This window comes from Bubalus kerabau, chromosome 2 (genome assembly GCF_029407905.1).
Source record: "Bubalus kerabau isolate K-KA32 ecotype Philippines breed swamp buffalo chromosome 2, PCC_UOA_SB_1v2, whole genome shotgun sequence".
In the NCBI taxonomy this organism is placed as follows: domain Eukaryota; kingdom Metazoa; phylum Chordata; class Mammalia; order Artiodactyla; family Bovidae; genus Bubalus; species Bubalus kerabau.
The window spans coordinates 89,274,364-89,288,903 of record NC_073625.1 but is presented as its reverse complement, the minus strand read 5'-3'; the positions used below and the strand labels follow the sequence as shown (position 1 = coordinate 89,288,903).

The 14,540-nt window shown below is 36.9% G+C and overlaps 1 protein-coding gene and 1 long non-coding RNA gene across 2 annotated transcripts in view; one reads left to right on the top strand and one right to left on the bottom strand.

The window, feature by feature from the left end:
* The window catches only part of LOC129643438 (uncharacterized), a 39,401-nt gene that overhangs the window by 23,033 nt on the left and 1,828 nt on the right, over window positions 1–14,540 (top strand). The gene's annotated exons all lie outside the window — the stretch shown is intronic.
* Window positions 7,646–8,843, bottom strand: GPR15 (G protein-coupled receptor 15). The gene has a single exon (XM_055567885.1). The coding sequence runs from the start codon at window positions 8,834–8,836 to the stop codon at window positions 7,748–7,750; it is 1,089 nt and encodes a 362-aa protein (XP_055423860.1). The 5' UTR covers window positions 8,837–8,843; the 3' UTR covers window positions 7,646–7,747.

The following is a 14,540-nucleotide window of genomic DNA, read 5'->3' as shown; positions in this document are numbered from 1 at the left end:
GATAAAACCAGTCAATCCTAAAGGAAACCAGCCCTGAATATTCACTGAAAGGATTGATGCTGAAGCTAAAGCTCTAATACTTTGGCCTCCTGATGTGAAGAGCTGACTCACTGGAAAAGACCCTGATGCTGGGAAGATTGAGGGCAGGAGGAGAAGGGGGTAACAGAAGATGAGATGGTTGGATGACACCACCTATTCAATGGACATGAGTTTGAACAAACTCTGGGAGATAGTGAAGGACCAAGAAGACTGGCATGCTATACAGTTCATGGGGTTGCAAAGAGTCAGACATGACTTAGTGACTGAACAACAACAATAATGTTCCTAATCTGAGAAACTTCTGTGTTCTCAAATCTGCATTGGAGAGTCCCTACTGAAATCAGGAAGCCATTTATATAAATGTGCCTTCTGAAAAGTGTAAACAAAGTTGCTGAAAGACAGGAGCACTGGCTACTGAATGTCTTCTGCACAGGGATCAGGGCAGCTTCTTGGCATAATGAATAGCACTTAATAAGAAAGATGGTAAAACTTCAATTTCTGAACCAGTTTAGGCTGCATTGCCCACACTGTTTATAGCGTGAGCTTTGGCATTAGATTTACTTTTTCTTCTTGCTATGGGTCAGTCGCTCAGTCGTGTCCGACTCTGCGACCCCATGAATCGCAGCAGGCCAGGCCTCCCTGTCCATCACCAACGCCCGGAGTTCACTCAGACTCTTGCTATGGGTATATTCTCAGAAATCTGGGACTAGAAACATTTGAGGGATAAAGAAAATGAAACTATGATTCTTACTTAGTACCTATTCACGCTTAAAAAAAATGTTTTCCTGTGAAAGCCTCTGTCATAATGCTACTATCCTTTAGTGTGGGGTTGGGTGGGAGGGGGAGTAAAATAGATAATTGTCCATTTCTTACATGCAGCCTGTATCTGTTTTTCTAGATAAGAATTTTTAGTGACTGTTGGATGGAAGATGCTGTTTCTGAAACGTCATAATTAAGAGATCATGGGAAACATGTTACAAGAAAATGTTTTTCTTTTGAAAAAAAAAAAAAAAAAAAAAACAAAACACAAACTTTCAGTAAAATGAACTTCCTTCTCCCTCAGGCAATGTTAGTCAAGAACAGACAAAGGGTTTGGTGATTTGAGAGATTTGCATTGGAAAAAATAATAAATAAGTGAAGGTTTTTAACAGTCTATTAAAGAGTAAGGGAATCAGAGGAAAAAAATATGGCATCGTGGAAAAAGCAGGAGCTTTGAAATTGCATAGGCTTCAATTTGACTGAAATCAGGTTTCATTTTTTTATTCAGTTCATTAAGAATTATGTGAAACTTGATTTCTTTGAATTCTGTTTTCTTCATCTGTAATCTAAGATGGAGTTATTTATCAACTATTATTTATCAAGCTCTTAATATGTACCAGTCTCTTTTGCAAACAGTGCTGCAATAAAAATGCATGAATGTATATCTTTGCATGTTGCCATAATTACATTGCGTGGTAAAATCCTAGAAGTGAAATTTCTTTTCATAGATTTTCTAAATCCTGTAGAAAGCTTAATCAAGTTATACTCAATCAATAGCCCAAGAAGTCTTGCCCACACTCCACACCTTTAATTCTGGTAAGCCTCAGTATTTAATGTTTAAATATTTGCTAACCTAATAGGTAAAATTATATTTTTTATTTTAATTTGGTCATCTTTGATTATCATGCTAAATATTTTCATAAGTTTACTGGCAGTACTTTGAATTATATAAATGAAACTACTGTAATTTAAAATCCTAAAGTCTGTGTAAGTTATGCTCTGCATTGACTTCATTTTTCAATTCTTTACTAATTTAAACTATTTTTCTTAATGCATACAAGTCAGATCTGCATTGCATGAACATCTTTTTCACTAGAAATAGAGTTGCCATTTCCATCTACCTTCAGCTCCTCTGAATCTGTTTTTTTTTTTTGCTTTAAACATGAAACCACGGGGGAAGTTTCGTTTCTCATTTACCACTTCTCCACCTGAGTTGTCAGTTTTGTTTTTGGTCTAAACAGAGGGTAAAAGAGAGGGCATCTCATTAAATCACGGTCTTTGGGCAAGGTTAGAGTAGATTTATCTACTTTACATACCTTTTAAAATTTGTTTGAAAATAAATTGAAACCAGAGGCGCTCTTATGTTTAAAATAAACTTTTACACCTAAAAATCTTTAAGATCAACAAAAGTATCTTCATTGGGGGATGCCAGTGATGGGGATGCACATTTCTTTAAGGAAATATGGATGATATTTAGGAAATAACCATATCAAAATGGCAGTTACATGAAGAAACTTGTGTATGGACAAATATGGGTTTTCCCCTAAACATTGGAAAAGATTAAATAAAGTGATTTGACTTGTTATTTTCTCTGCATATATCAAGTTCTTGTTGGATGGCAATACTCCATTCTTTGATTTAAAATATAACTAGAGGCTTGTAAACTCCATGAGGAAATAAATTTTACCTCTATCTCTTTACATTCTACAGAGTCTAGTAGTGCCACATATATATTAGATGACTGTGAGAATGAGCTACTGGTTCAATTTTAACAGGAAATTTTAATTCATTTGTGTTTTTATTGTATTATTACAATATCAATTGTTATTACAATATAATATTATGTTATTTTATTGTATTATTTGATATGTTTATTTTTTATATATGACATTTTCTTTTGTATTTTATGTTTACTATATTTTTTCTTTGCCTTATTTTTCCCTTTCTTGCATTCTATCAAGTACTTTAGACTGAATATTAGCAACAGAAGTCAGTGGGTATTTATCAGCTGTATTTGTACATCATGTATTTGTATATTTGCGTGTGTGTGTGTGAGACAGAGAAAGAGAGAGAGAGATGGAGATGTGGGGTTGAGGGGAGGGGAGAGAGAGAGAGGTTTTGTGAGTGGATGACTGCAGTACGCCTGCTTCAGAATCCATAAATTATAATAAGGGACCCATCAGTTAGATTAACAAATTTCTGGCTGTCATAATGCATTGTGTACAATAGACACTTTGCACTCACAGTTTGATGTTTGAGATATTGACTATTTTCCAAGAAACTCCACTGGTCTAGGCATAAAAGTATAAAATGAAACCACTGACCTATGATGGGATGAGTAATGACTTAATTAGCAGTTTAGGCTAAACACTTAGAATTGAGATCTCAATTTTGCTTTATTTTCTACACATCATACAGTATCTCTGAAGAGCTTAAACTTTACAAAATTTGTATGGAGCATTTTATATGCTATACTGGAATTTTCAGATTTAAGAATTTGTGAGCATTTTACAACAGACAGTTCTTACACACTGTCTATATGGAAAAAAAGCAGAATTGTCTGCTAAAGACTCTGCCACAGAAACTTTTTAAAAAAATTTAAAAGTCTTTACTCACACAATTATTGATGAAAAAATTTTATTTGATCTAAGAACATCACAAGAATATCTATAGCTTCTGCAAATATAGACAAAGTATTCTAGCAAAAAGTACCTTTTATATTTCATTTAAACTAATAGTAATAAGGAAATAAAATCTTTCTAATCATAATTGATAGAGGCTGCTGCTGCTGCTGCTAAATCACCTCAGTCATGTCTGACTCTGTGCGACCCCATAGACGGCAGCCCACCAGGCTCCCCTGTCCCTGGGATTCTCCAGGCAAGAACACTGGAGTGGGTTGCCATTTCCTTCTCCAATGCATGCACGCATGCTAAGTCGCATCAGTCATGTCCGACTCTGTTGATAGAGGCTAGCAGATAAAAACACTAAATTTTCCATCAATATTGACAAATATGAAGTACTCATAGAGGAAGCCTAACTCTTGTTAATATGGAAGTGATAGTAAACTAGCTAATTATTAAATCCTCTTAATTAGAAAAGAAAAAAAATCACTGAATAATGTCAGATTGATGATATCTTAGGGCTTCGCTGATAGCTCAGTTGGTAAAGAATCCTCCTGCAATGGAGACCTTGGGTCGGGAAGATCCACTGGAGAAGGGATAGGCTACCCACTCCAGTATTCTTGGGCTTCTCTTGTGGCTCAGCTGGTAAAGAATCTTCCTGCAATGATATCTTCACTCGGTCTGCAGAGCATTACAAAAATAATATGAACACTGTATCATATGAATCCTTCAAATGGGCCACTTGCCTAAAACAATGACAATTCAACTTAGTTATATGTGCCCAACTCAGAAAAGGTTCCACTGTAATTTTAAAGTGCCATTGAATCTTAGAAATTTGGTACTCACATACATAAACCAAGAACTTTTTAGGTTAATAATGCTTGTCAAGTAACAGAATATCTCCTTCCACTTTTAGATTAATAAATGAACATTTCAGGTGAGTTTATATACTATGGTATTTCAACTTGTCATAAGAACTTTCACTTTGCTAATAGTTTGACACATTGGATATTTAAAGAAAGTTTGTTTTAATGTTGAAGTTTAATCAATCTGAGGATGAAATTTCCACTTATCAGATACATTTTGCTAATGTAGTTCTGTTAAGAAACTGACAAAGATAAGAGACAAGAGGCACTCATCTGCAATTAAAAGTCAGAGCTGGAGTAGTTTTTCTCTGTCTACTGACATGTAAAGTCTAGTCGTAACTGCTTACTCGCAGAATCGATAAAAGCAAAGAATGTTGACTCAAAGAAAAGAACGGAAAATAAGAACAGGCATTTGCAAGGGATAATCCAACCTACAAGCTCTGTGGAAAGCAGTTGAATCCAGTACCGTTTACAAGTTAGAATTATCCTTCTGCTTTTCCTCTGGATGGCACTGCTCTCTCTCCCGGTGGAGGCATCATCTTGATAGCAGGCTCCATCAGGGGCTCTTTGAGAAACAAATTTGTAATTCTTTACTATTGTTTGACTTTTGTGAATGAGCTGTGCAGGAAAACTGAGGCTCACTTTTCTCTGTGGCATGCACATTTGATAAGTCATTTCTCACTTCTGATATCTCTTGGGGGGGATAGAGAATGATTTGAGGAGTCGAGATGAATCAGAGGAAGATTTCTTTTACTCAGCTTCCCATCATACTGTGTATTTCTGCGTCTATTTAAAAATTAACTTGTGACCCCTAGTAACTTATGTCTCCTTTCAGTCACGCACATAGCTTCCTTCAAGACTGTTCTTACTTAGTGTTGTTCTCACTCGGGGGTAATTTTGACTTGTTAGAGAGGACGAACTGTGGGACTCCCAGGAATGTCAGGTTAGTTTTCATCTTTCTATATGGCCCAAATGGACTAAATGTGTGTTTGTGACTGTGTGTGCCTTAATTTTTAAATTAATTATAAGTTATCAGACAACTTCTTATCCAGGCTTTAATGGAGAGCTTTTCTGTGGTAAGTTTTCATAGTGACTTATTAATTACATTTATACTTTTTTCTATCAGTTATGCTATCTGTAGAATTATGCCTATATTCCTTCCATCACTGGTACCTTATGAATATAAAATATGCTAAGATTTTTATAAGGCACACAGCATATCCACTTAAAATATTTAAAAGTACAATACTATATTTTCTTTAGTGTTAAAATGGAAAAATAAAAGGGATGATACAGAAGTAAGATAGATTCTAATATTTGTTAAATGAAAATGATTAAGAGTCATTTAATAATCTAGTTTGGAAATTTTTATGTAACATTCAATAATTAATGATAGATACAATCATTTTACATAACTTTTTAATATTTAAGGAACTTTTTACTTGTATTTATTAGTCTTAAACTTAAGGATACTATGGGCATGGATATTACCAATGACATTTAGATATGAAAGATTAAAATGATTTGTTCAATGTCCCAACATTAAAGGTGAAGTTAAACCAAGTAACCCAGGTTTTTTCATTTCCTAACAAATACTGCAGCTGATTGGGCTGTTTTCTAAAGGTAGCATTTCTCAAAGGCATTGATTAGTTACAGTGCTTTTGTTGATTTGTTTCTGAAAAGTAAATATCTTGTATTTTGTTTTTACTTAATGCTTGGCAATCTATTTAATTATGTTGAATTCACTTTTGAAGTTTTCCAAGAAAATTTATTTCTTACGATTTACAGTCTTTTTATTTCTATATCTATGATAATTTGTTAAAACACTGTTAGGGTATCAGTGTTAATTGATATGTTAATAGCAATTAATACAACATAGATGAACACTTTTATAATGAAATTATATTTTTATTTAATAAAAGTTTAAGAGAAATTAATAAATTAACCAATTTATCAAACCCAAAACTTCTAGACAGACTATAAGAAGATGCCCAATATTTGAGATTTCTCTTAATATTAAGGTACATAGGATGATCCTGAACTATGTCATCTCTGAAAAGATTTGAAGCTTTCTCTGATTTTCAAACCTAACATTTAAAACTAAAATAGTAATTCATTTGTGTCAACAGTAGAGGTAAAAAAACTACTTTATCTTGAATCAAAAGGTATTTACAATAGTAGGCTTGCTGCTGCAAAGTCTTTTGTGGTTGCTGCTAATTACATTTTAACTTCAAAGTTTTGAAAGGAATATAGGTATGAATTGGCTCAGTAAATATTTATCAGTTGAAGGAGTTCTCGAAGGTTTTTGAGTTTAAAAAAACTACATGTAAAATATCAGTAACATTTTTGTTACAGATTTTTCCCTTCACCTGAATACTGAGCATCCTGTCTTCCTGTATTATCGGATCAAATTGTGAAATTACATATACCAAGCAAATGATGCTCTAGGGAATGTGCAGCATTAACATTTTAATTAAAATACAAAATGATAATCTGCATGAGGGTGTAGCTAAGCATTAGATGACCTCCAATTATAGTAGTAGTAACATTTTTATTTGATAACTAGATAACTAGGTAATTAAAAACATGTAATTAAAACAAAGTCATATCCTAATTTATAAAGGCTAAAAGGAAAACAAGAGCACAGTAAAACCTCATTGAAAAGTAGTTATTATACCATTATAATGAGATACATTTTAACCAATATATCTTATAAGGAAAACAAAAGTCCAAGCTTATTCTATGTCAAAATATTCTTGAAGACTAAGTGGTAAAGTAAGTCCTAAATCATAAACACAATACAGAATGATTTTTTCCCCATGAGGTTTCACCAGCCCAAAGTCACTGTGAATGGTATAGGGTGAAAGACAAGGTTGGAAGGTGGTATGGAATCACCAAATTAAGGGTGATCAAAGATTAAGGCCAGAACCTGACTTCATTACTCAGGAACAAGTAATTACTGAGCACAGGTATATTACAGTTTTTTACTATCTGCATTGTCACCATATTTCTCACCAGTTACAACTGGGTGGAATCCTTTACATGCAGTCCACTCTGGAGCCCAGTATGAAGGGTGGTGTGGATCAAGTTTCCTGAGAGAGGAAAAGGCTGGAATGTGCATTAACACCCATGAAGAAAGGAACTGGTCCAAGCAGGAGCCTTATCTCAGAGTTCAAGACTTAGAAGAGTTGTATTTTGCCCAGTGAACTTGACTGGCAAGGGTCAAATAAGGCTATTCAGCTCAAACCAAAAAAAAAAACAAAAACAAAAAACAAAAAACAGCATATAACCTAATTATATCCATGAACACCGAGACTTTCTAGATGTCTCTTTAAAAATGAACACTTCTTTGTATTCATAAGCAATATGAATACTATTAGCAATACTTTTCTTCTTTCTTTGTCGTGGGCATAAATGAACCCTTCAACCCCATCAACAGAGCTTGAAATGTCACTGTCCTTTTCAGAGTGACACAGACCTCTTCCTCTTTCTGGCAAAATCCTCTGCGTGAATAAAGTTGGAGAGAGCTTTCGTGAGGTCTGATGTCTCGGTGCTGCTCCCAAAGTCATAGTTCTTCAGGCAAGGGCACAAGCAGCGCACGATGGCCCGGCGGATGTAGCCGTCAAAGATATAGTAAATGAAGGGGTTGACGCAGCTGTTGGCAAATGCCAGGGGCCCGCACACCTCCATCCCCCGCTGGAGAAAAGCTGAGGACAGGTAGAGCTCTTGCTGCAACCCAGAGACAATAGCCAGGAGCTTGAAAGTATTGAAGGGCAGCCAGGAGAGAACAAAGGCTGCCACAACGATAAAGATGATCTTTATGGATTTCCTCAGCTTTTTGTTATGCTTTCCCGACTGCTGGTAATGGACACACAGCTTCCTTGTGATGCAACAGTAGCAGGACACAATGCTCACCAAAGGCGCAAAAAATGTAAAAATTAAGGCCACCAGGGCCCAAGTCAGTTTGATGGGAGTGGCCCTCTCCTCTGCACAGTATGGTTTACCATCAATCGGGGTAAGCTCCCTGGACAGAAGGGTAGGCAACCCCAGAAGGCAGGAGACAAACCAGACACTGGCACAGACTGCATAGGCACAGTCTCTCCTCCTGACTTTCCTGGATATGGCCGGACACACGATGGCCAGGTAGCGGTCCACACTCATACAGGTGAGCAAGAAGACATTGCAGTGCATGTTGACTGAGATCACGTAGGAGCTTCCTTTGCATAGGAAAGAGCCTGTCCTCCACAGTCCCAGAGATGCTTCTTTATCCACCCAGAGAGGCAAAGTGATGACGAAGATGAAGTCGGAGGCAGCCAGGTTGATGATAAAGATGTCAATCAGTCTTCTGCTGCCCCGTTTGAAATGCAGTGCACTCATGAGAATGAGGTTCCCAGACACTCCAATCAGGAACACAGCTGTGTAGAAGACCGGAAGGAAGACTGATGTATAAGGAACATGGGAGTGGGTCTCTTCAATTTCAGGATTGTGACTTGTAACAAAGAGATATTCCAAATAAACCGTGGTTGCTTCTGGGTCCATCACTGGGTCCATCAGCTGCCAAATCTGGTAAGTTTCCTAACCTAGGAAGTTTTTGTGTGTGTTTTAGAATATTCTCAAGGCAGCTTCTTTTATACAGCGTCTGCCTCTTCCCCCTGCCCCACCCCCTTCCTTAAAAGATCTTGGGACAAGCATAAAAACAGAGATTAAAAAACACAGTTTCTACCAATCCTCAGAAAGGGCCCACAAGGAACACCACCCTGATAGGTGCTGGGTAGGTTGTGGTTATGGTTTTCTTTATTTGCATTTGCCCAGGAGGTGGCTCAGATGGTGAAGAATCTGCCTGCAGTGCAGAAGACCCAGGTTCAATACCTGGGTTAGGAATATCTCCTGGAGGAGCGCGTGGCAACCACTCCAGGGATTCTCTTGCCTGGAGAATTCCATGGGCAGAGGAGCCTGGTGGGCTACAGCCCATGGGGTTGGCAAAGAGCCAGGCACGACTGAGCGACTAACACACACACATACATACACAGAAAACTGAGGTGCTCTTTGGCTTTTTTCTTCAAGGTATTCAATTTATTTCTTTAAATTCAGAAGTTGGGAGATGAATTAACTTTTTTTCTCCTACCTACTTAAATTTAAAGACATCTTTGCTTTTCTAACATTGAGAATCCTTTTGATCTAGCCTCCTGTTTCACATACGAGATCCTGTTTTACTTTTAGAATTTTAAGGTGGTGATGCTCAAGGTACTCTTTTCAATCATATCATTGGTGGAATATGAAGACTTTTCAATAGTCTTCCATTGCATGGAGAGTAAACTGAAATTTTCCCAAATCATACCAGTCTGCATCTATGGCAAACATTATGATTCCAATTAGTTTCTTCTCATTTATTTGGCTCTTTCAGTTCATGCATAACAGATCCTGTCTTGTTCAGTGAGTTTTAAAAAATACCCAAAATGCTGGGACCACGTCTTGTGTTTTTATTATTATTTAAAATGTTTTTCACTGCAATTAGCATAGTACCTTGCACCTAGTAGGTGTTTTGGAAATGTTACTTTGATCCAGTATAATTTAGCAAGGATGAATTCATTGGGGTTTAATTGCAGGCACTGTTGTTATTTATGCAGCTTACAAACACAGGTTTGAAAGGCACAAACTGCTATTTTTCCATTGTTTTCTGTTACTGTAATTCAACAAACGTGGTTTCCTTTTGTTAGCATTAATATCCTTGAATAATATCCTTGAAGGAATTCTCCTTATGAACCCTCAAATAACTATCCTCCACCAGTCTCTAGATTCCCTCTGATCTACTCTTTTTTACACTTCACTTTGATAGGACTGATTTTTTAGCTTCTGAACTCTGACTTTTCAATAAGTGCCTCCACACATCAGTGAACTTCCCTTTTGGAATGACTGACTTGGCAACAGACAACCATATATTAGTTGACACTACGATGCAGTGGCCAGTATAAAAGGAAAGCCCTACAAAAGGAAGATTTGAGGTTCATTCAAAACACTTGAGGGACAGCCTAGTAGCAGACGGATTCTATCATATTTTTCTCTCACCTGTTCCCTTTTATTTAGGAAGACCATAGTAAAACATGACAAATTCTGAAGTTGACTCCTGTTTCAATTTTTTACTGGCTGAAGTAGCTCAAGGCTCCCTCACACTCTTGTGTCCTTTCACTGTCCCTCCATCTCATGTCACCCTCAAAATTACAGTTTTGGGTTGATATTACTATTGTGTAGAAGAAAATATAATTGCTAAACATTCGAAGTCCTTTCCACTGAATTTTTGTTTTTTCCATAATTAATTAACACATTGTAGAGAACGATCCTGCCTGCTGGGTTCCCCCCTGCCATGTTCTATTGCCATGTTCTATTCAGTTTCAGGACTGTAGTCTGGGTCAGGGAAGGGGGAGGGCTCCCCTGATCTGGGGCAGCTCCAGAAAGTCACTAGGGAGTTGATTTATGGGCCTCAATCTGTCTTCTTTTGTGTCCTAGGCTGCTCTGTGTTGTCCCTGAGGGAGTGTGGGAGGCCATATCCTTCCCTAAGTATAGGCTGCAGAGGAGATATAGCTAATTAACTTTTTGACATTTCTGGGATAGAAATCTTTCCCACTGGGCAAGCCTTAAATATTTAATAGAATAACTCAGTCTGTTAGTTTGAAGTAGGACAGTGTTTACTTGAAAAGGATTGATGAGGTAAACATAAAATATTCAAGTATTTAAACACTGTGTGTGTTTGCGTTAAAGAAGCAATTATATGTGTATATATATATATATATAAAAGTTTACTTGTAAATGTATGTTAATTGTACTATTAGAATTTCACATTCTTCAGCCAGAAGTTCTGCTATTTAAAGAGATAATGTTGATTGTAGGCCTAAAATATTAAACAAATTTTAGATATATCTCAGGAATTCTGCATACAATTATAACAATGGAAAAGAGTTTAGGCTCATACTCCAGAGGATCACATCTGACTGTACTTTTATTCTTCAGGCCTTAAATTTTCTTTCAGCATTCCAAATTTGTTGGCCTGCTGATGTCAATTATCTCAAATAAGGCTGACTTCCTCAGTAAACTTTGAAGCACCTGTAGGCAAAATGATTTGCTTTATCATATAGTCACTTTGGATTATGGAAATTAGTGGTAGAATGCTGCAGTATGAGAATACCCACCACAGATCAACAGTATCTTGGAACCTGAGTTAGAAAATTGTTTTGAGCCAAAAAAAGGGAACAAATTGCATACTGTGAGCGTGCATGCTAAGTTGCTTCAGTCATGTCCAACTGTGACCCTAAGGACTCCTCTGTCAGGTTCCTCTGTCCTTGGGATTCTCCAGACAAAAATACTGAATTGGGTTGCCATGCCCTCATCCAGGGGATCTTCCAGACTCAGAGAGATCTAACTGAGTCTCCTGCAGCTCCGGCAATGCAGGCAAATTCTTTACTGCTGAGCCACCAGGGAAGCCCAAACAGCACAGTACTGGTCTTTTAATAACTCAAAGAGTATAAAGCTGTTATAAGACAGAACCCACGATAAAAGCTGACTACATAGAGTAGGGGAGGTCATAGTTCTAAATAAGTTCTGAATGATGATCATTTTTAACCTTGAACGCCCTTTGAAATAAACGTGAAGAAACCAAATAGACCAAAACTCAAAAACAACACTGGACACCGTAAGCATATGAAAAGGCAGTATGAACAGGCGATGACCAGAAATAAAAAAGAGTAAGCTATAAATATCAGTAACTGAATTACAGCACACATGTCACTTCTTAAGAATTATTTTTCCAGAAAGGAAATACTCCCTCCCTCATCCTTTCTGATAACAGAGATTATTGCCTACACCTTTGTATGTTCTAAGACCTTTCACAATGCTACTTGTAAACTACTTATTACCTTATCTCACATGGTAAGTTTTTTGGTGTCTGACCTCCTGAGCTGATCATGAGCAACTTAAAGGCAGAGACCATCTGATATCATTCCACTAGCCTCAAGGTTATAGTAGTTATCCAACTGTAGTCTTTTTTTTTGGCCCCTTAAAGTCATTGTTTTGAATTTGTGGATGCTAGACCATATTACCCATGTCAGAATCCCCTGGGATACCTACTAAACTGTAGCTTTCTGAACCTGGTCCCAGAGCTATTGAATCAGAGTCGTTAGGAGTGGCTTGGAGAAGGCAATGGCAACCCACTCCAGTACTCTTGCCTGGAAAATCCCATGGACGGAGGAGCCTGGTAGGCAACAGTCCATGGGGTCGTGAAGAGTCAGACATGACTGAGCGACTTCACTTTCTCTTTTCACTTTCCTGCATTGGAGAAGGAAATGGTAACCCACTCCAGTGTTCTTGCCTGGAGAATCCCAGGGACAGGGGAGCCTGGTGGGCTGCCATCTATGGAGTCGCACAGAGTTGGACATGACTGAAGCAACTTAGCAGCAGCAGCAGCAGTGATTCCTAAATATACTAAAGTTTAGGGCCACTGTTGTAATTCACAGATCTTAATCATCTTTATACATTATGTTTGTTATTATTTTGGCTAATTTTTAAAAAAAGTTTAAAAATCACCTCTTAGTTTGAACTTCTTAGAAGTCTTCTGGCCTGGATCTCAGAAATTTTTAGGAATTAATTTAGACTTCTAAACCCTCCCTTACTCTGTGTCCTAATTCCTGAGATATGTTCAGAACTGACTTAAATGTTAAAAATGGAGACAGAGTAAGTTTTTGTCACTGAGGCATCTGCCCAAGTGGATCTACTATCATCATTCAGCCATACCTGTGACTTACAGCCTCTGCTTCACGGGTGGATTGGAGGTTTTGTGTGAATACAGCCACTCCAACTGGCACTGTGATATATTACTTCTGTTTCTTCTCTATCAACCATTCTGACCCCCATATTAGTTAGGATTCACTAGATTACGTAGCAGATGGTCCAGCAGAAAGAAATCTCTTCATATATGCTGTACCGATTTGTCCCAGGGTAAATGGCAAAGATCATGAAGCAAACTATTTGTTTTTCATAAATCTTATCAGATAAAGTGATTGTACATTCATTTGTTAGAAACACTTGCTTGTCCACTTCTTATTTGAGTATCATAACATGTATGACCATTTAAATAGTCCAGTTTAAAATCTCTGTTTATACTGAGTTATTTATTTTTTTATTCTGACAGGAGAGTTTAGTGCAATATAATGTACTATATCATGCCAAATTAAGTGGCACCTATTTGCTATTATCCCCAACTTCATTTGTTGGATTTTTTTCTCTCTTGGTATCTCATATTTACCTAAACAGTAGTGACCTTAGTATTCTAGGCACCTACACTTCAGGCTTCTTCATCATTGTTGATTTAATCTGGGTTTAGGCTGTGTACAGCAAAAACTGTATTTATTTACACTGGTGTCTCTGGTACCCAGCATATTGTCTGGCATACAATTGATGGTCAATATGTGTTTGTAGAACTGGACTGAATTAGCTTGAGTTTTGAATCATCTGCTATGAATAAGTATTTTTCACAAACTTCTCCAACAGTTTCCATTTTCCATGATTACTGATTTTGTTGAAACAGCAAAAGGTCTGAACTGCTGTATCTTTTCTAATCAGCATGCATGCAGCTTTCATCCTTTTTCTTTGTCCATCTACATTTCCCACTCTCTGTCTTGTATTTTACTTTAGCTGGAGGTATAGAATACATGCATTTTCCAGTGAAACTGCAATTCTGTGGACCTATAGCAACCATTTTCTTCTAGCAGAATTATGATTCATAAAATTGTACAGCTTTAAGTGACATTAGTGATCATCTAGTACAACCATTTAACTAATGAGGACACTGGGGCCCAGAAAGAGGTTATCTATCAAAGATTCACATTGATGATTTTAAAATAAAGGACAAATTAAACTTCTCATTTACACATGGTCCATTCTCTGTCCTTCAGAAACATGGATATCTGAACAGCTATAGTTTGTTTTGTTCTTCTGTGTAACATCTGGCAGGAATTACTAAAAGGAAAGAGCTATTTTGGACACACTTTTTATTTGCCTTGTCCTTGATTAACTTTGCATTGTTCTATAGTGAATTGGTACAAAGAAATTCAAAGATTGATACATCTGTTTGAGGATCATTATTGATTAGAGCCCAGAACTTGATATTTTTCTATTTTCCTTCTTTCTGCACTCCAAAGTTCATAATGAAAACAATCAGGATAAAACTATGTGAGAAAAATATAAGGAATATATATTTTGCTTAATG

Bases quoted from the DNA above. Each gene is read 5' to 3' on its own strand.
- GPR15 (XM_055567885.1), bottom strand. From the start codon at position 8,836: ATGGACCCAGTGATGGACCCAGAAGCAACCACGGTTTATTTGGAATAT.